We start from the raw sequence: 21,191 nt of genomic DNA on the forward strand, positions 1-21,191 counted from the left end.
AAAAAAAATTTTTAGCTTTAATTTCTAGGATAGTAAATTTCAATAGGTATAGCCCACATAAACAAAGCTCTTTGATGTCTGATGTCCTCATTAATTTTTAAGAGTGCAAAAGAGTTCTGAGTCCAAAACATTTAAAATCTGCTGCCTAGAATATTTCCAAAGGTGAATTTAAGTGAATTTATGTGAAACAGAATGATGTGAACATAGAAAGGAACTATTAATTGCCTGGGTTGGGGTGCACGGTATTGGTGGGGAAAGGCATAGGGTTTATCATGATGTGCTATTTCCATAAATCAAGTTGTGACTGTAAAAGGAAGAGACATAAAAACCTTTCCAAAATTTAGTAGCTTCACTAATCAGAATTTTTATAACAATTTCCTGTGGATAGACTGCTTCCATTATCATAAATGCTTTTGAACTACTATGTACAGAGTACAAAAGTAGGCAATCTAAGGAGTCTATTACTTAAAAATTGACAGCTTACTTGATGCAATGACTAATATAAAAAGTCTAATAACAATGTTGGCATTCATTTTTATTTGCATAGATTTGTTTTAAATGATCAGTTATATTCAAATTTTTTCCATATAGTCTTAGTAGATATTTTGTAGAAAATTATTATCTGGGAAAAGATTAATACTTAGGTATCTAAGATTAATCTTAGGTATTATGAGGTTCACAGAATAGTCTATGTATAATATTGTTTAAATTTTTATACTATTTCATTTATACACATACTGTTAAAATAAATACTTGGAATAACAGAAGTTCTGTATTTAAAATCTAAGAGGTGTCAAGAGGTCACTGATATTTAAATATTTAAATGAATCAACGATATACAAAAAAAAAAATACTGGAAACAAAGGGACAACTCGTAACTCTCTTTACAATGTTATTATGGTTATTAGTCCTGTTTTTGAGCACTTTTTACAGCTTGACAATTTTATACCAGGATTTTCATATGTAACTGTATTTTGAAGGTCATGATTTGATCCATGGTATAAGCAAGTCTATGTGTTTTCAAAAGTATGTTTAAATGAGGCTCCACTGTTTGTTAAACGTTTCCAAAAAGTAGAACTCAAAACAATCCTTCTTTTTCTCATTTTGAGATAACATACAGTTTTATAACCCTATAAAATATTTACACAGTAAATTCATAAAGTAGAAGATTCATATTTCAAAATCTGGTTTATTTTAGACACTAGATGTTCATGTATAAATATAAATGTAAGAGAAAATGAAATAAGCCTTAAAGGAATTAAGAATTTAAACGTACAGTGCAGCGATGAGCTCTTTAGAAATTCCCAGATGTAACTTTACAGGGCAGAGCAGCACCAGCTTCACATTTGCCAGCTTTGCTGCAGCTGCGTCTACTGCACAGAAGCTACACCTCTGCCTATAGCATGTACTGGCTCACACCACCAAAATATGCCAATATAAGGTCAGTTCTATTCTTTTTTTTTTTTTTTTTTTTTGCGGTACACGGGCCTCTCACTGTTGTGGCCTCTCCCGTTGCAGAGCACAGGCTCCGGACGCGCAGGCTCAGCGGCCATGGCTCACGGGCCCAGCTGCTCCGCGGCATGTGGGATCTTCCGGGACCGGGGCACGAACCCATGTCCCCTGCATCGGCAGGTGGACTCAACCACTGCGCCACCAGGGAAGCCCAGGTCAGTTCCATTCTTAAAATGTAAATCAATCTATTCATTCTAAAAGAGTCCTGAAGACAGTAACCTGACAGAAAGTCATTCAGTTTTTCTGTGCTTGGAAACAACCTCCAGTAAGTTAGGAGAGTCATGTGTTCCCACTGCTTTTAAAAATATGACTCATGGCAATTGTGATTCGTCTTTTTTCCCCTCTGTAAGTTAAACATAAAAACTAGCCATAAATGTTAAATGTCAGTAATATGTGAAATTTTGTAAGTAATTCCTGTAACATTTAGCCAAAGGAAGTGGATTTCTAACCCGTGTGGCCTTGCCTGTGAAGCACAGTGGGACCCTGACAGTGACTTGCCAAGAAGAGCAGAGTAAGCCCGGAATATAGATAAACTAGATCTAGGGGCCTCTGAGTGGGTAGCAAGCTATCCAAGGGGCATGTTAAACTCAACTCTGGCCCGGTTTGTAGTCCATATTCCAAATGTTTGATCAGGTGGCTAAGGGGTGGCATTTGCATCATGAAGCAAAATTAACTATTTATAGTTGGGAGGAAAGAGAGAAATTATATTTCATATTAATTAAGCACATAGTGTGTGCCAAGCCCTTTACATACTTTATTTCATTTAATCTTCAAAATTCACATTAGATGTTATAGCCCCATTTCATAGATTGTAAAAGCGGTATTTGGATAGGAAAATTACTCGTTGAAGATTACGTAGCTAAGTTAAAGAATGGAATCCAGGACTACCTGAATCTAGAATTTTTACTTCTTCCTGGTGAGGGAAAGCACTGTGCTTATAAGGAAAGTCACCAACTTTGCCATAAGAACCCAGCCAGAAGAAAGGGCTAGTCAGCAAACCTACCAAGAGCTAGGCAGAAGGGCACTTATGCTGAAATACAACAGAGGGTTCCAAAGCCCTGCCATATTCATGATACCAAGAGAGAAACATGGCAAGAGGTGTGGGAAAAGGGGCAGACATGAGGAGAGATATCATGATACTGTGCTCACAAGGTTGCTCAGGGCTCACCCTAGGAACATGTGATTCCAACCATGTAGCATTCCTGAAACAATTCTTCCTTCTCCCCACAGACCTCTGGTGAGCGTGAAGCTCCTCATGTACTGCTCCAGGTCCAGCTGGTCCAGGGGCTAGTGGGCCTGACTGAACCTGCATGCTGAGAACGTTCAGCTCCTAAAGCTAGCCAGGGCTACAGACACAGAAATAGACAATGAGCTTTCCTTTCTGAACATCTACTTTGCTCCTTACTAGAGAACAAATGCTAAAAGGATAACAGAATGATAGAATGGGAATTGACTATATATTAAGACATCTTCAGGGAAAATGACTTATCGACCATGAACTATAAAAGATCATTTTCTTCCACAATCTTCATTTCCATATTCATGAAATCACTGGATTCAATATATAGAGTACTACCACTTAATTTCATTTTAAAGCTATAAATTCAATATTCCAAATATTAAATTCTAAAATACAAAAATTTAGGTCAGTTTGGCCCTACTCAAGAATACTGAGGCGTCAATTATGCAAAAGCAGAAACTAAAAAGAATATTCTTTTTTACTTAAAAAAGGATTCTAGATGGCTTATAGAGAAAATGAATTAGTCTGAGTGTGAAAATATACACCAAGCTAATGTAGTAGTGTTGTTAAGTGGGAAATGGCACTGCCGTGTCATTATTCCAGTGTTTAATTCGCTGACACAAAGTCCTTTTATCCAAATATCCAAGTATGCTATCCAAGTACGCTGTTTCATTCTATTTAAATGGAATCAAACAGCATTCAAAATTGTAATCCCTTTTTGCTGGCCAAGTGTGTTTTGGGCTAGTGTCCAGCCTGAAAAGGTAAGAGGGAGAAGCACGATAATTAAGATGATTCAGATTTCATAAGACGACCTCTGTTTTGTAAGAAAGGCAGAGCTCAAAGGACTAGAGTTTAAAACAGGCTCATCTATCACATTCTAATAATAAATTACGAAAGCATCTGTTATAATGGAGAAATTCTGAAACTTGAAAAGGTGGTAGGAGAGAATAACCCAGATTTCCTGCATTGTTCAGAAAAGCTTAATCAAATGATTTTTGGCCTTTTAAAAAAGTAGCTTGGTATTTTATAGGTTTAACATGCTTTATATTTATACGTGTAAAATGTTTCTAAAAGTTCAGTTGAAGACTTCCCTGGTGGTCCAGTGGTTAAGACTCCACGCTTCCAATGCAAGGAAGAGGGCACGGGTTCAATTCCTGGTTGGGAAAGTTCCACATACCACGTGGTACAGCCAAATAAATAAATAAATAAAAGTTCAGTTGAACAATTCATAGATGTCATCACTTCAGTCAGTGACTATGCAAGTATCCAGTGATCATGTGAGAAACAATGCCTAGAAGCAGTTGATCTGATTTTAAGAAAAAATTAAACATGCAAGAAGAGCCAGGGAAGTCAATGAAAAGAAGAACAATGATGGAGGGTGACTAGCTCTGCCAGAGAAGAAGACACACTATAAACCTTCGCTAATCAGAATACAGTGGTACTGACATATGAATAGATAGACATACCAATGGAATGAAACAAAATTCAGAAACAGGTGCAAAACATATGGAAACTTGGTATGTGATAAAGGTGGCATCAAAAATCAATAGGGAAAAGAAGTACCCTCCAACAACTTATACTGGAACAACTAGATAGTCATTTGAAAAAAGGAGAAAATTGGATCCAAACCTCATAGAATACAAGAAAATAAACTCTAAATTAATTAGGCATCTAAATATAAAGTATGAGATAAAAAAATCTTAAAAGAAAGCATGGATGAATTCCTTTGTGACCTGGAGAAGGAAAAGCCTTTCCAACTATGATTCAAAAACAAGAAGCAATAGAAGAAAAGACATCATTTTGGCCATATAAAGCTTAAAAGAAAAAATAAGACAAAACCTTTTGCACAGGGGGAAAAAAAAGACCACAAGTAAACATGAATAAACCGGGGAAAAATATTTGTATCATATACTCTGAATACAGTTGGACTTATCCTAACATACCAAAGGCTCATAAAATTTAAGAAAAAGATCAAAATCTTATTGGAAAAATGAGCAAGTGACAAGACAGTTAACAAAAAAAAAAGGGCAAACATCCCTCATTCAAAATTCTCATCTTCACTTATTATAAAAGAAATTTAAATCAAATTACAACTGATCTAACATTCGAATCAGTAAAAATCTCAAATAGGACAAATACTCTAGTCAAAGCTGTGGAGAAATAGGCACACTCTTAAAATGCTGTTAGGGGTGCAGAGCAGTACATATCCTATGGGGTAGAGCTTGGTAACATTTAACAAATTTTATAAACATTTTATATTTTGATCCAGTAATACCACTTATAGTAATCTACCACAAATAAAAAAAATATATGCATAAGGTTATTTATCATGGCATTATTTGTAATATGATTCTGACATGGTACATTGTGAACCATGTAAATATTTCAGATATTTAAAATTAAGTCAGAAATAAATATTGAGATGAAATTATGTTTCAGATTTGCTTCAATATAAAATGAACAAATAGGAGAATATGTTCCAAACAAAAAAAAAAGGTAAATCTCTAGTAATCAACCTTAACAAAATGGAGATGAGTGATTTATCGGACAGAGAGTTCAAAATAACAGTCATAAATGCTCACCAAAGTCAGGAGAGCAATGCATGAACAGGGGGAGCACTTCAACAAAGAGACAGAAAATATTAAAAAGTACTGAGCACTGCATTGTACTGAGCACTGAAAAATTCAATAACTGAACTAAATTCAATAGAAGGATTCAACAGCAGACTAGATCAAGTAGAAGAAAGGATCAGTGAACTTAAAGAGAGAGCAATCAGAAGAGCAAAAAGGAAAAAGAATAAAAAAGAGTGAAGATAGCTTAAGGGACTTATGGGACACCATAAGACGACTAATATACACATTATAGGGGTACCAGAAGAAGAAGAGAGAGGAAGGGAGAGAAGCTTATGCAAAGATATAATGACTTAAAACTTTCCTAACCTGAGGAGAAAGAAACAGGCCCCCAGATACAGGTAGCCCAGAGTATCAAAAAAGATGCCTCTACAAAGACTCACAGTAAGACACATTATTAAATTTTCAAAAATTAAAGAGAATCTTAAAAATAGAAAGATAGGGACTTCCCTGGTGGCACAGTGGTTAAGAATCTGCCTGCCAATGCAGGGGACACAGGTTCGAGCCCTGCTCTGGGAAGATCCCACATGCCGCGGAGCAACGAAGGTCATGCGCCACAACTACTGACCCTGCACTCTAGAGCCCACGAGCTGAAACTACTGAGCCTGCGTGTCACAACTACTGAAGCCCGCACACCTAGAGCCTGTGCTCCCCAACTACTGAAGCCTGCATGCCTAGACCCCGTGCTCTGCAACAAGAGAAGCCACCGCAATGAGAAGCCCGCGCACCGCAACAAAGAGTAGCCCCCACTCACCGCAACTAGAGGAAGCCCGCTCGCAGCAATGAAGACCCAACACAGCCATAAATAAATAAATTTATAAATAAATAAAAATTTTAAAAAAAGATAAAAGCAACTTATTACGTACAAGGGAACTCCCATAATACTATCAGCAGATTTTTCAAAAGAAACCTTGGGGACCAGAAGGAAGTGGGACGATATACTCAAAGTGTTGAAAGAAGAAAACTGCCAATCAAGAATAATCTACCAAGTAAAACTGTCCCTCAGAATTGAAGGAGAGTTAAAGAGTTTTCCAGATAAACATATGCTGAAGAAGTTTATCACCACTAACAGGCCTTAGAAGAAATGTTAAAGGGAGTTCTTCAAACTGAAATGAAAGGATGCCAATTAGTAACGTGAGAACATATGAAAGTATAAAACTCACCAGTAAAGGTAAATATACACTTAAACGCAGAATACTCTAATATTGTAATGGTGGTGGGTAAATTACTTATAACTCTAGTATAAAGGTTAAAAGAAGACAGTATTAAAAAATAACCATACAATAATTTTTAATAGATACACAATGTAAGAAGACATCCAAGTTTTCAAAATTTCCTGCTCATCAATACTTCCTCTGGAAACTAGTGAAGAATTTCTCCACCCAAATTAAGATATATACCAAAAAGAAGACAACATGAGATTCATGTTCCAGAGGGGACCCACCCCATGAGAGAAAAGAAGAGTTAGTCAACAGGCATACCATAGATCTAGATTATAAGCAGTCAAAGGCTTTGGCAGGTTCCTCTTCAAGAAGATGAATTGTTAAGAATGTCTTATTAAGAACATCTTGTTTGAATGGATTAAGAGACTTACATAACTGAGTGAGAGTCTGGTTGGTAATTAGTGATAAGTGTATAGGAAACTAAGCAAATAAAGCAAAAAGGCTGTTATTAATCCTAGAGAAAACAAAAAGTTGCACACAAACTGAAAGTAATCATAGTATATGACACGGTTCAGCTGTCAACAGCTTTTGCCTCGTTAAAATATGCAAACACAATATTCATTCAATTAAAATCACAACATATCTATATTGGAAGGCTGGAGGGACACGCAGTTTGTATGTGTTGGTGGTGGATGGTACGTGTGAGAGGTAGATGAGGGATGCATCTTCAAGTCAAGGAATGCCAAGGGTTGCCTACAACCACCTGAAGCGTGAGACAGTTTTTCCTTGGAGCCTCCAGAAGGAACCAAGACCCTGCTGACACCTTGGTTGCAGATTTCTAGCCTCCAGAACTGTGAGAGAATCAACTTCTGTTTGTTTTAAGCCACTTAGTCTGTGTTACTTTGTTACGGCTGCCCTAGGAATAATACACTGACCTTCAAGAACCTGACTTGTCATCACTGCCATCTTGTATGCACCATCTTCCTGCTGCTGCCTGAACACGTGGTGACTCCCATTTATTTTAAAGAAATCCTCTAAGATTTTGACACCACCACATGCAAAAGGGCAAAGAATCTGTGACAGTAAGTTTAAAAAGTGAGGGATACTTTAACAATGGCAAAAACGGTAATCAAATTGCTAAATCTTGCCACCCTGATGTTAGGAAGATACCAAAACTAAAATAAGGCCGACCTTAAGGTGCTAGGATACATGAAACAGTATTTTACTTTCTATTATGGTTTCCTCAGTAAGGTTAATGTTTACCTAAGATTCCCACTTTTTAATGCTTTATCAGAATTTCTCTCTTTTACAATATGCTATTTCAAGGTTTTGCTGAAGTTGCCTTTTTAAAACAGTGAATGAACTGTTCTTGATTTTATTCTGGGTGCCAACTGGAAATAATGTGCTGCAGAATTTATTCCACTCAGCCCTGGAAACCTGAAATGTAGCCGTTAATCACAGACACACACTGTTTCCTAATGAAAAAACGACGCTTCCTAATATATTTTAGGAACAAGTACTCTGAACACTACAATTATGGACTAAGGAAGCCACCTCACTGGAGATATTCAAGAAGAGGGATATTGAGAAGGGATTCTCTGAAAAGGAATCATGGGTTTATCACAATGTTAGGCAGAGTTTTCAAATTATAAATAACAAGCTATTAATAGATTGTGGAATGAATATAAGGGGTCGTGACCAGCATATTTTTAGTGGAATTTAATGGCATGGAATAGGAAATAGCAGAGTGCAAAGCATGACTTAAATGCAAGGGCTGATTCGCACAACTTCTACTTATATATTTACATATGTAGAGTTAAAGTTCTGTGTATATTGGGATGTAAACTTTATTTCTTACTGTGGGTCACAGTCATAAAAGGTTTGAAAGCCACTGTCTTAGAGGGTAAATGTGCCACCAAACAAGCAGCCCATCAGATGCATCCTGCAGGCAGAGAGGACCCAGGCCCAGGGCCTGCTTCAGTGCGTGGAGCTAGGTTGAGACTGGGTTGCCCCAAACACCTTCCAGCAGAGGATCTGGAGCCAACCATGAGGGAAAATCTATCATGAGTTCATTAGGAAGGATCTCAGACCACCAGAGAAGTTCGGAATGTTCAAAGAGGCCAGTAGACAGTGTATGACAGAGGCAGATGTGAAACACCAAATGGGCCCACACAGTCAATTCAAGAACGAAAAGTAATTTGTCACTGTGTAAAAAAAGAACAAGAAAACATTTCTCATCCCCCAAAACGTTTGTTTGGCTTTGAAGCCATTTATTTTCAAGAGAGGTAATGAAATAATACCTATGAACAGCACCTTGTACCAATAATGTTTATTATTTTATTTCATGTCCCGGGGACACAGTTTTAAAGAGTATTTCTTAATTTGGCAACAAAGTGGAAAAAAGTCAGTTTAGGAGTTTGTGAATCATAAAAAATCTGGAGGATGTGCTATTTGCCATAAAATAGAATTAATGGATAAAGTAAATTTAGATTAAATTATGAGCCAAACTTGTGAGCCATCTTCAACATGCCATGGGCATTAAATACTTCCCCGAGTTTTAGATCTAGAGTTATCTGTCATATGGAAAATAAAAGTTGACCCCACCCCAAAGGTTGAATGTAGTCACATCTTCTTTAACCAAGTGACAGGCTATGATAGAAAAGCAAAGAGTAAAAGATTCAAACTGGCTTTAGTAATAGTGTAAAATCTTTCCCATGTCAACAGGTTCTCCAAAGAAGGTAAAATAGTAAAAAGCTCCATATGGTTTTTCAAAATTATGGCCCAAAGTTTAGGGCAGAAAGATATTAAAGTTAATACAAAATTTTAGCAATATGTGTGGATTTATTCTTAACTCTCCCTTTCCTGAGACTTTCTTTTCTTGGAATAGTGTATTCCCTGTAATTGAATCACGGAAATGAACTAAAAATTGCACATTAAATTGTTACAAACCCAAACTGCCATCCATCCACACCTCATCAAGAATCTTTTTTTTTTTTTTCCAACTTAAGAAGAAATAGCAGGATTCTCTCAAGCTGATACTTTCTTCCTGGAGTGATGCCGGCATGATGTTTCATTTGGCTTCATATCCAGAAAGTGATTTGAGGACACCCAAGCGGCTCTTCTAGCACTTTACCTTTTCTTCTCATTCTTCTTGTTGTTATTCATTTATTTGTTGTGATAAGCTTACTTTAATTAAATCTGACCTTCTTTGAACTTTCCTTCTACATTTTCCTATCATCCACAGAAACTATGTCTGTTGTACTTGAAAGCATATTTTATATTGGATAAATTTTTTTTTTTCCTGGTGATGACATTTTTTAAATTCACAGTACACTTCTAGCAAACAGGAGGTAGCTAAAAATAATGCTGGAGGGACATGAACTCAACATCTCCTCTTGGGTCCACAGGCCCTTCAAACTCAGTCGATCCCAAACCAAACCCCTTATTAGTACTCTCCAAGAGTTCCAAGTGTTGTGATCTCATTGAAAGGTCCCATGCCTCTCAGCACCCCATAAAAGAAAGTTCTTAGTCCTTCTTGTCCTCAAATATCATTGTCAAGTCTTATATTGGGTCAGCCAAAAAGTTCATTTGGGTGTTTTCTGTAAGATCTTATGGAAAAACCCGAACAAACTTTTTGGCCAACCCAATACATGCTAATCCTTAAAACTTTCTGGAACCCAACATTTCTTTGCATTCTCAGAGCCCCTATTCCAGGCTGTCATCTGGATAAACACAAAAGGCCTAAATGGTCTTCCTGGTTTGACCTCTGCAATCTACTCTCCACATATGACCAGAGATTCTTCCTAAAACACAAATCTGTCACATGGAGAAACCAGCAGCCACTTTGCGTCTCCTGATGAGAGAACAGCCACCACCTATGCTGTGTCAAAGTGATCAAAACCGAGCTGGAGCGAGCCTCAGCACCCAGCTGTCAGTTCGTAGGAAATGCCAAGGGTGGAGGAACTCACGGAGCTGCATCTTGAGCCTGCAATCAACCACATCCAGACTGTGGCAAGCTGAGCAGGTCAAAGGGCCCAGATTCTTCCACAGATAAATTGTAACAAAAATAAAGGGATGGAGGGGAAACTGCAGATAAAAAAGACTTAAAAAACATTTAACAAATGAGCAAGACTAAACTTGTGCCTAGGGATGCACACTTGAATGAACTATAAAGAAACACAAGGACGTGACTGATGACCCTAGAAGTCAGGGTAGTCTTTGTAGGGACAGAGGGAGCTGTGATTGGGATGAGCCTTACGAGGGGCTTCCCAGGGTGGCTGGCAACGTTCTATTTTTGGAGCTGTGCTGTGGTTAGCAGGGCGTTTGCTTTAAAATACTTTACTAAGCCACACGTTTGTTCGTATGGTGCTCTACTTTTATTTTAGAATTGAAAAAGTTACACACACACACACACAAATCTGACCATGTTGCTGCCCTGTTAAAACCCTTCAATGGCCTCATAGTTCTTGTAAGAAAAAGTCCAAACTCCTTCACATGGTGGACAAGGTCTTGCAGCATCTGGCTCTCTACTCAAAGCCTCAATGCTTGCCTGTCTCCTCCCTACATTAAATTTTCAGTTCCTCAAAAGCGTTCTGCTTCCTTCTGTCACGGCCTCTGAACATCAGTTATTTCTGCTTGGAACAATCAAACGTGCTCTCTTTCCCCTTCACTTGGCGGATTCCTATTTGTCCCTCAGGCCCCAGGAGGAAAGCCTTCCCAGGGCTCCAATGTTGGGCATCCCGAAGTACCCCTCTGTCTTCCCATTACACACTATACTTTCTCAATCACAGCCTTTATCATCTGCATTAATATAGTCTATTAGTTCATATTTTCCATAGGTCAACCACTCTAGGCAAGATGTATTAAGTTGCCCTCAAATTTTTATATCCCAATACCTAGCACAATGCCTAGACGAAAACCAAGTCCCCTGCTTCCTAACACCCTGCTCTTTGCTAGTTAATTTTTAGCGTGCCTCAGATCACATGGGGGACTTGTTCTTTGGCCTACTCCAAATAATCGTGATTCACTGAGTCTGGGCCAGGCCCAGGAATCTGTGTTTTTAAAAATACCTCTATGATTCTGATGAAAGAACCATACTTTGAGAAAGTGTCCCATATCCAATCAATCTCTTTGTAGATTCTCTGTCCTACATCTCTCTCTCTCTCTTCTCTTTTTTTTTTTTAAATCTTTTGGCCGCACCGTGTGCCATGCGGGATCTTAGTTCCCTGACCAGGGATTGAACCCGTGGCCCCTGCAGTGGAAGCATGGAATCTTAACCACTGGACCGCCAGGGAAGTCCTGCCCTTAATGTCTCAGATGCATTCATTCTTTTCCCCACTCTCACTGACTTAACTGTGGTCTTCATTTCCCCCCTAGACTTATATAAGCTTCCACCTAGTTCCCCTCCTCCTGATTCCTCTCCTCCAAGCTATCCACACACAAAGCTTCTAAACACAGGCTTATGTGGGAAACACAATCATCTGGCTCCTGACTATGGTTCCTCCTGCTGTCCTAAGCCAGCATGTTGACACTGGAAAGAAAAAGGAAGGATGGAGGAGAGAGACTGTGTTAAACGTGGCTAAAACATATTCTCTTGATGGATACAGCAGAAGGAAATGAAGAAGTAAAATGCTATTCTGAAGATAACTAAGGTAAAAAGAACTACGCAGCTTTACAAGAGACTCCACGGACATACTCATGTCACTACTATTCTCCAGTAGTTATATATATCTCTATATATAGCATTAGTAAGAACTTAATGTCAGCAAGGCCCTACATCTTTAGTGGTATTAGAACTAAACACATATCTCAGTTAACAGACAAAGGCCACTTTTAAAAAACAATTATAAAGCATTATTGGAATAGAATACAGATATATATGCAGCACTTGCTAACTAACATCTTCCCTCAAGACACAGGGCAAGGAAGGCACAAAATTTAAACAACATGCTTAGCAAGTTGTTTTTCTTTTTGAATTTTATTTTATTTATTATTTTATACAGCAGGTTCTTATTAGTCATCCATTTTATACACATCAGTGCACACATGTCAATCCCAATCGCCCAATTCATCACGCCCCCACCTCCACCCCTGGCGGCTTTCCCCCATTGGTGTCCATACGTTTGTTCTCCACATCTGCGTCTCAACTTCTGCCCTGCAAACTGGTTCATCTGTACCATTTTTCTAGGTTCCACATATATGCGTTAATATAAGATATTTATTTTTCTCTTTCTGACTTACTTCCCTCTGTATGACAGTGTCTAGATCCAACCACGTCTCAACAAATGACTCAATTTCGCTCCTTTTTATGGCTGAGTAGTATGTAAGAGCCAGACTGTAAAGTCGGTGTGGAACTTACTACATTCATATCTTTGTGGTATACATGGGGTGAGGGGCACAGGCTCAGAATCCCATCAGAAGGGGGATGAGGATGCCTCTGGCCTTAAGCAGAGCTCCCTCAGACAATTCTGCAAGCCCACGTTGCATGTTTTATTAAAAAGGCAACAAGTGACACTAGAGGAGCAGGATAGGAGAGAATGTTGCTTATCGTGGAGACAGCTGAGGGTTGCACCAGTACTGCATGTTAGACTCAAACAACAAACAGATCCCACAAGAAAACTAACGTTGCATTTCTTTCCAGCTGTGTATGTCTAGAGGTGTTATAAACAGTCTCACATTTGTTGTTAGAAAGAAGCGTTATTAAAACCATTTTATCCTCACTCAATTTGAAATAGATGGAGAGGAGTTTGCTCGGTGTGTATGAAAACCTGCACTGAGATGCTCAGCTAACCCACACACCTGACCTGGCCTCTCCCTGAGCAACTCCTCACCTGCTGTCTCCTGACACCAGTCCTTGCCCAGTGTCTTCATCTGCAACGATGCTGGCAACAACCTGCTTATTAAATGGCGTAAAAGAAGGAAATTCCCAACAGCCAGGTTCCTAACCCATGTGTTTCTGTAAATATTAAAGAATCTGAACATCATAAAAAGCCTCGTTGTCATCAGTTTTAGCCTTCTGTTTCCAAGGATCTGCAGCAGGATAAAAGCAGTAACTTTCTTCAGATCACAGAATGGAAGGAACAGAGAGAAAAAGAGGCAGAAAGAGGAGGGGGAAGGGCAGAAGGAAGAGAAAGCATGAAGGAGAAAAAGCCAGGGGAACTGGGGGCTGGGTTTTCTGAGAGCCTGCATTTGTTTCACGGGGCCACTGGATTTGCTTCCTTGAATCCAATGGATTCCGGGTGCACTCCGGGCTATGCCACCCGGTCTTCACCACTGTAAGGTCAGGAGAGGAAAACCTGATCTATTTGCTCCCGGTGCTGCGGCTCCACATGTTGGGGCCCAGCTACATCCTCCCCTACTTTGATTCCCAGCCTTAACATGCAATTTAGAGAAATAAGAAGCCTGTGAAACAGCTGTAGGGAACTGTATTTAGAGCCCAGCACGCCACGCTGAGAAAGATGGGTGGACTCTTCAGTTTGGAATGTACAGGAATGAAACTGATTGGTTCATTTCGATCTGCCAGGGGCTTTTCTTTCTCCTTTTTTCCCCTTACTTTATTATTTTTTTAATATTTTACTTTGCAAATGGGCCCTCACATGTCAATCTCCAGAAGTTTGCAATCCACAGGCAAGGGAATTAACACAAGGTCTGTTGCGAATAAAATTATAATTACTTCTCTGTGCAAAAGTTCAACTTTGTTTCCCTCACCAGTTCTGAATTCCTGAAGCTGACTGGCACCAACGCAAGAGTGAAGTAATTTCTTTCCTCTGTGATTTATTTTCTGATGATAAGAAAGCAAAAATACTATAAAGAAAGGTGAAAGAATGATGCAAAATGAGTACTTCTCAAAAACACAACTCCAGAGTGAGAGTAGGTAAAATGGAGTCCTGTGTGTCAAGAAACTTAAGAATATTGCTACATGGTCATATCTATTTCTGTGTAATAAAAATAAACTTTTTAGTAAAACTATGTGTCAGGAACATAATGCTAAGAGCTTTACATACATTATCTCATTTAATCCTTGGAACAACATATTTGCATGGAAAGAATCATCCACATTTTAAAGATAAAGAAAATGAGGTTTACCGAGGTTAAAAAAAAACCTGCTAAAGCCTAATATAATAGCAGAGTCAAGATGCAAGTGCACCTGTGCCTCCAAGGACTGCTATCCTAGGCCCCTTCCCCAGGGTTTACAATGTTTAGACAAAAGCCTTGAAAAGCCCACTGCTCAGAAATGCATGTTGGATAACTGTGTGCTGTCAACAGAGGTTGAACAACAAATCTTTTCTGTTACAATCACTGTTCAATGTTGAATGTTTGCCATTCATCTCTTCAATAGTAAGTGAGATATGGTCAACTTACCGCTATCTTTCTTAAGTGATTCAGGTGTGTTGTGTTTGAGTGAGTTTTTTATGTTTGTTTTTAGCTATATAGAAGATCACTGTAAGAACAGGCAGCGCAGTATAATACCCAAGCTCACAGAACCCATCAATCATGAGCTCAGCTGAGATACACAGTGTATAAAGAGGCTGCCTGATAGATACATGGTCATTTCATTTTTCTGCATATTCAAATTCTGCTGAAGGACAAAGCTAGACTAGGAAAAAAAGTGGCCTGGGGCTAAACCGTATGTCCATCCCTTCTACCTCCACCCTGGTTTTAGTGAATTTCACTTTGGAGTATCTCCAGGGATGCTAGAGCATTCATTCATTGGGCAGAAATCTACCTGACACTGTGTTAAGTGCTGAGGGATACATGCATGAGCAAAACAGACCCGGTCCTGTCCTCAGTCTAGTCTAACATAAAAAAGCCAGCACTGTGCAATTCATCACACATGCACTGGAAGGATGTTCATGAAACTATTGTGCAGGTTCCTCATGAAAACTCCAGGAGAAATTTCTTTCTGGTCCTTGGGTCAAGAGTAGTAGTTCTGTAGAAAAGCTGATCTACTTTTAATCCCATGGACACTCTATACTTCAAAACTAATTGAGCCTACTTTCTTTGCTGTTAAAAAAAATTCAGGGCCCACATGTGGCCCACTCACCCATGGGACATAAGATGCATTTCAGTAACTGTCTCATTGCTAGTCCAGCTGATGTCCCTTATCTTTTTCTTTCCTCCTTTCTTTTTCAGATATTTCTTATTTGAATATTGTTTTTTGTTTCCTTAATCTTTGGGGAAAAAGGTATAGTAGAAAAAAGTAAAAATAAGTAAATAAAAATATACACACGTATGAAAATTTTAGGAAAGTAGAGCAATGTCTGCTGACTCCAAAAACTCCAAAAATTTGACTTTTTGGAAATCTCGTAAATCTTGACTAAGAACCGTTTTAATTTATTTTCCCACCTTAAAGTTTAAGGTTCTGGGGGAAAAAAGCTGATGGAGAATTTTTAGTTATTTGGAATCCAATAATGTTCTCTTTTTAATTATGTAAGGACTGAATGCAGAAAGCAACTATTTATAAATGAGAATACCCCCAATGTGCCAGCTGACATACACAGAACTTGCTCTGGTGACTAGGTGATATTGTATTAAAAAAATGAATTGACTTTAAGTGTAATAAAATGCATTTTCTGTTGTTACCAGCTCTAGATTTATGACCTCAGCTCATTAAGCTTTCTTAAAGAAGTTGTCTGATTAAGTTCTAATCACACTTTTATATAATACAGAGCCAACTATAACCCAAATCCTAGCTTTCATCTGGAAGATGAGATCTATAGGGGACTTAATTCAAAGGTCAGAGACATTATTGGTGATGCTGAAAATAATTTGCCATTTTATATATAGGTTAAAATAATATCTTTTTAAATTTGATTTTTAGAACTAAGTTAAGAACAATTAAATTACTCTGTTACTTTTACTGTTATGAAGGATGTTATGAAGAATGCATGACATTAACAGAAGGCAGAAGAACAAAGGAGAGAGCTTCTGAGAGAGAATATGGGCATCTCCGCAAAAGCAGATACAGTATGTAGACGTGTCTCATCTTTCTGCGGTGCCCAATCATCTGGGTACTCGCTGACACACAGAATTATAATGTCAAAAGAAGAAAGGTTTGCATGTTGTTATTTTTCAATCACCACCATCATCATTATCAATCTATGAGATTCCCTTTCTACTTTGTAGTATATTATATCAGATGAACACAAAAGATCAGTATATCATTAGATAATATTTTCCATTTAATTTTTCCAATGGTCCTAGACTCTTAAATAAGTGAATCTACAGCTGTGACCTTTTAGCTCTTTATTTACAAACTACTCAAATGGTATATGTACAACTGATTCACTTTGCTGTACACCTGAAACTAACACAACATTGTAAATAACTACACTCCAATAAAAAGTAAAAGAAAAAAAACCCCCAAAATACTCAAATGAAATGAATCACATGAATAAATCTGTATGCATGTATATCTCAGATGTACTTCTTTTGAATACCAGACAAAAGACACATCACTGTTACTTTCCCCTAAGCCATCATGATTGGTGTTACCATCAGATTCTTATATGCCAAAAAAAGGGCCCAGGGGAGCATTGCTGAAAGTTTTAATGGAATAAAGCCAAAAGGAATATGCTATGAGTTAAACAGATGTTCTAGTTTTGAGAGCAATTTGGACAAAGATAAGTAAAATCTCCAAATAAATCCCAAACAAATACTATTTCCTTACAGCCTACATACACCAAATTATAAACTAAACAGGATCTAAGTACTAAGCAAATATCAGTAACAATAATTATCATTACTCTTATTTATTGAAGGCTTACTATTTGATAGGAACTGTGCTAAGTACTTTACATTACCTCATTTAATCCTCAAATCTTTAAGTCATGAATAAAAACTAATAAGATACTCCAATAAAAATTATTTAAAAAAATTTTTTAATTTAAAGATAAATTAATTTAAAAATCCAGATAGTCTTGAATTCTGCTTAATTGAAAAACAAAAAACTAATGAACCCCTACTATTAAGTGATGCTTACACTTAATTCTGAGCAGAGAATATAGTCCTAGCTTAGGTTTCAAATACCCAATGTTTGCAGCCCTTACCCTAGGTGCAAATTTTAAACTTACTGGGCTATTTTTTTCATCACTGAATCCCCAGCACCTAGCGTGGTACATGACATACAACAGATGCTCAATAAATGTTTGTTAATTGAATAAGTGAGTGGACACAATTTAGTCACTGGTTTTCAAAGGAGTAGAAAGGATCCTCACGGAATATGGCAAATGTATTAAGTTTGATGAAGCCATTGTAGGAAGCTTTTAAAATTAATTAATTAATCAAATTAATTGATTAATCAATATTAATTATTGATCTTTTTTAATTACAAAATAATGGCTATATTTCACTGCACTGTACAATGTATCCTTGCTGATTATTTATTTTATACATAGTAGTTTCTTTTAAAACATCTTTATTAAAGTACAATTGCTTTACAATGGTGTGTCAGTTTCTGCTTTATAACAAAGTGAATCAGTTATACATATACATATGTCCCCATATCTCTTCCCTCTTGCGTCTCCCTCCCTCCCACCCTCCCTATCCCACCCCTCTAGGTGGTCACAAAGCACCAAGCTGATCTCTCTGTGCTATGTGGCTGCTTCCCACTAGCTACCTATTTTACGTTTGGTAGTGTATATATGTCCATGCCACTCTCTCACTTTGTCCCAGCTTACACTTCCCCCTCCCCGTGTCCTCAAGTCCATTCTCTAGTAGGTCTAGTAGGTCTGCATCTTTATAAATAAGAGTCAGTCTTTTATTTTCCTCTGAAACCAAATATAGGCGAACTATGTCCTAAGACAATGACAACGACCACAATACCTTTCTCTGGGCACAGTGGCGACATATGATTTAGTTGATTTAAATAGGAACAGTTGAACTACCAAAACATTTAGCAGTGTTTTAAGTTGTCAAAAAGTGATTGATTACATTCAACTACAGTTTAATAAAAATTTAAGGGTCTAGGGGTTGGGTGTGGTTGCTCTTAAAAAGTTAAAATTTCCATAAAATCATTTAAAAGTACAACCTAGTAACAGTACTTGCCAAGACAAAAATGTTCCAGTAGCTCGACTTTTTATGCTAGGATCACTTCTGGAACTAGAAACCAGATGTAAAGGTAAATTCTCAATTTCTGACCTTCATCTAAGAGGTCTAGGGAAAGAAGTCAACTGTTCAGCTCTATTAAATCACAGACTGGCTTTGGGTTACTGGCTAACGGCATAGAGGTATACCTATTTTTATCAATACTGCCATGAACAAAGTACTAGTCCTCTAATAAATTCCTACACAACTCCACAACCAGTAATTCTGAACTTGTAGAAACTATGAAAATGTTCATTTTTATTTATTTTCCTCCTTTTATCATAGGAGTCTAGTCCTCTCTAATGACAGCATTCATTTAAGTTGGTATTTATATGCCTGAATGTTTTATATCATCATAATACAATTGCAGCGGTCTTGTGAATTCTCTTAATGAGATTTTATTTGTACTAAAAAAAAATCTCCATTAAAAAGTGGTACTTCACAGTTAGCTACTCTTTCATGAAGTGAAACAGACGGCTCTCTGGAACATTTTCATCCGCATCTTAATCTGTCAAATTTCACTTACCTATCTAAAACAAAAAGGACTTTAAAAGTACCCTTATAGACAACAAAGGTTTTTTTCCCCTAAAGTAAATATGGTTGCCACTTTTTAACTAACAGTACAATGTCAAGTGAGTAATTGTAACACTTGATAATAGAAACTTATAAGTCAAATATCCAATTTTCATCCATCTTTATTTTCTTTCTTGGTGTCAGGAGTAGAAGGTTAGTCAAGAACAGAAACTAAGGCATACACGGCTCAGCTTTGAAACAAATCAAATAAAAAGGTTCTTTTCAACCTAAAATATTATAAGCTTCAAAATGATTATACATACCTCATAACAAGCCTTAAAAAAATAAGCTCTGATATGGATTTAATGTCAACTCTTCCATAATCTTTTTCATTTAGAAATTCCAGAAACTCCTTCAAATTCTATAAACAAACAATATTCTTTACCATACTGGCAGAAATTTAGGAAGTATTAAATTTACTTACCATACTGGCAGAATTCAGGAAGCTTGCAAGCTACCATTATTCACCCTTATGATATCTGAGATGTAACTCTTCACAACATTAAATGCATCGCTGATTTTTCTAAGCATTTAAAAATGAGCTCTCTCCAACCCTATGACAAGTATCAGCCTATGTAATTTTAAAAGGATATTTCATACAGTTCGTAATTTTTTGTAGTGTAATTGGACCATGTGTATTAAAACACAGTTTAAATGAGAATACCCGCGGAATCCCTAGTTTAATTAATTCATCCCATACCTTTTGGAAGCAGGTAGACATATTAATTATACACAAATAAAATAAATTTAAGCTAATCAAGAAGAGACAGGAAGTTTGTTCTCAAATCTTGAACTCCTGAAAGTAAATTATTACACAATTAGAATTCCTCACATAATTATACCACAACATTGGTTTTCCTACAGGTTTGGGCAATTTGCTGGTTACTGGATAAGATCTTATTTATAAATTGTCAGTTAATCCTATCACATTTACTTTTAGCTCCTAATTGTCCTAAAATGCAAAGAAATCTTAATTGGCGGAAACCTCTTGCTGGCAAAAGGTTTTAACCACTTGCGGGTCAATCAGAACCTAAGACCCGATGATGGTAATACAAGGCTGTTAAACAAGGGGGAAAGAAATCTCAACAATCAAGATGAGACTATTTACTCAATGCAGCAAATTATTTTTTCTTTGGTTAGGTTCTACCTAAATATTTTTCTTCTAACTTTAAACATGGAAGTCACTAGGTCTTTTGAAACCAGGGACCATTCATAAGCCACTAACAACACAAATAACAAGTATCCTATCCCCTTCACTCACGCACAAACACAAGTATGTGAAAATCTGGCCTCTGAGATTTCATTTGACTATGAATTCATGTTTTTAAATTGCAGAGTTTAATACAGTAAGAAGAAAAAGACAAAAATCTACCAACTAGGCTGAGCTGCCATCCTCTCCATGTAGTCTTTGGCCATATCTCGGGCTTCAATGTTCTCAGGATACAGCACGCAGAACATGGCCAAGGCCCCCAAGTTGTTGCCGTAAATTTCATTCCAGCGGGCGCTGTACTCCTTGGGATCCCAGGGAGGGAGGTACTCCAAGGGGCTGGACAGCATGATGTGCACGGCCTCAGTGAGCCGGGCGGCAATGTGCTCGTGGGAGCTGGCAGCTCTGAGCTGGAGCTTGGCCACCTCCGCCCTGGAGAAGTACAGCATTGGATGGCTGTCATAGTTGGCATTCGTAAAGGGAATCATGACTTCTGGGTTCTCGTCGGTGACGTAGGCTGACACAAAGCAAAACAAATATATGAAAAACACACTGGGAGCTCCCCGTGTGTGAGTCCTCATCGTGGCCTCAGATCTCCAAATCTCCAAGGCAGCCAAACCATCTTCGAAAGATCCTACAGGACAGAAAAGAGAAGAGGAGGGTATGTCAACCAGGGGACCATGGTGAAGCAGGAAATACGTGGTAGGTAGCGACCTTGCTTACTATGAAAATTAAGCTTATGAATTTTTAGACTTTTCAAAAATACATCAAAAATTTGAGCT

At 37.7% G+C, this 21,191-nt stretch overlaps 1 protein-coding gene across 7 annotated transcripts in view; it reads right to left on the bottom strand.

The window, feature by feature from the left end:
- DSE (dermatan sulfate epimerase) overlaps positions 1-21,191 on the bottom strand; it is a 70,175-nt gene that overhangs the window by 16,366 nt on the left and 32,618 nt on the right. For 4 of the 7 annotated variants that reach the window (XM_067702293.1, XM_067702294.1, XM_067702295.1 and 1 more), the window contains exon 2: positions 20,575-21,043. In XM_067702293.1, coding sequence (XP_067558394.1) covers positions 20,575-21,043 — 469 coding nt within the window. Of the gene's footprint in view, positions 1-20,574; positions 21,044-21,191 lie in introns of those variants that run through there. The other 3 variants (XM_067702296.1, XM_067702299.1, XM_067702298.1) reach the window with 3 other exon arrangements.

Source organism: Pseudorca crassidens, chromosome 13, assembly GCF_039906515.1.
Source record: "Pseudorca crassidens isolate mPseCra1 chromosome 13, mPseCra1.hap1, whole genome shotgun sequence".
NCBI classification, from domain to species: Eukaryota; Metazoa; Chordata; class Mammalia; order Artiodactyla; family Delphinidae; genus Pseudorca; species Pseudorca crassidens.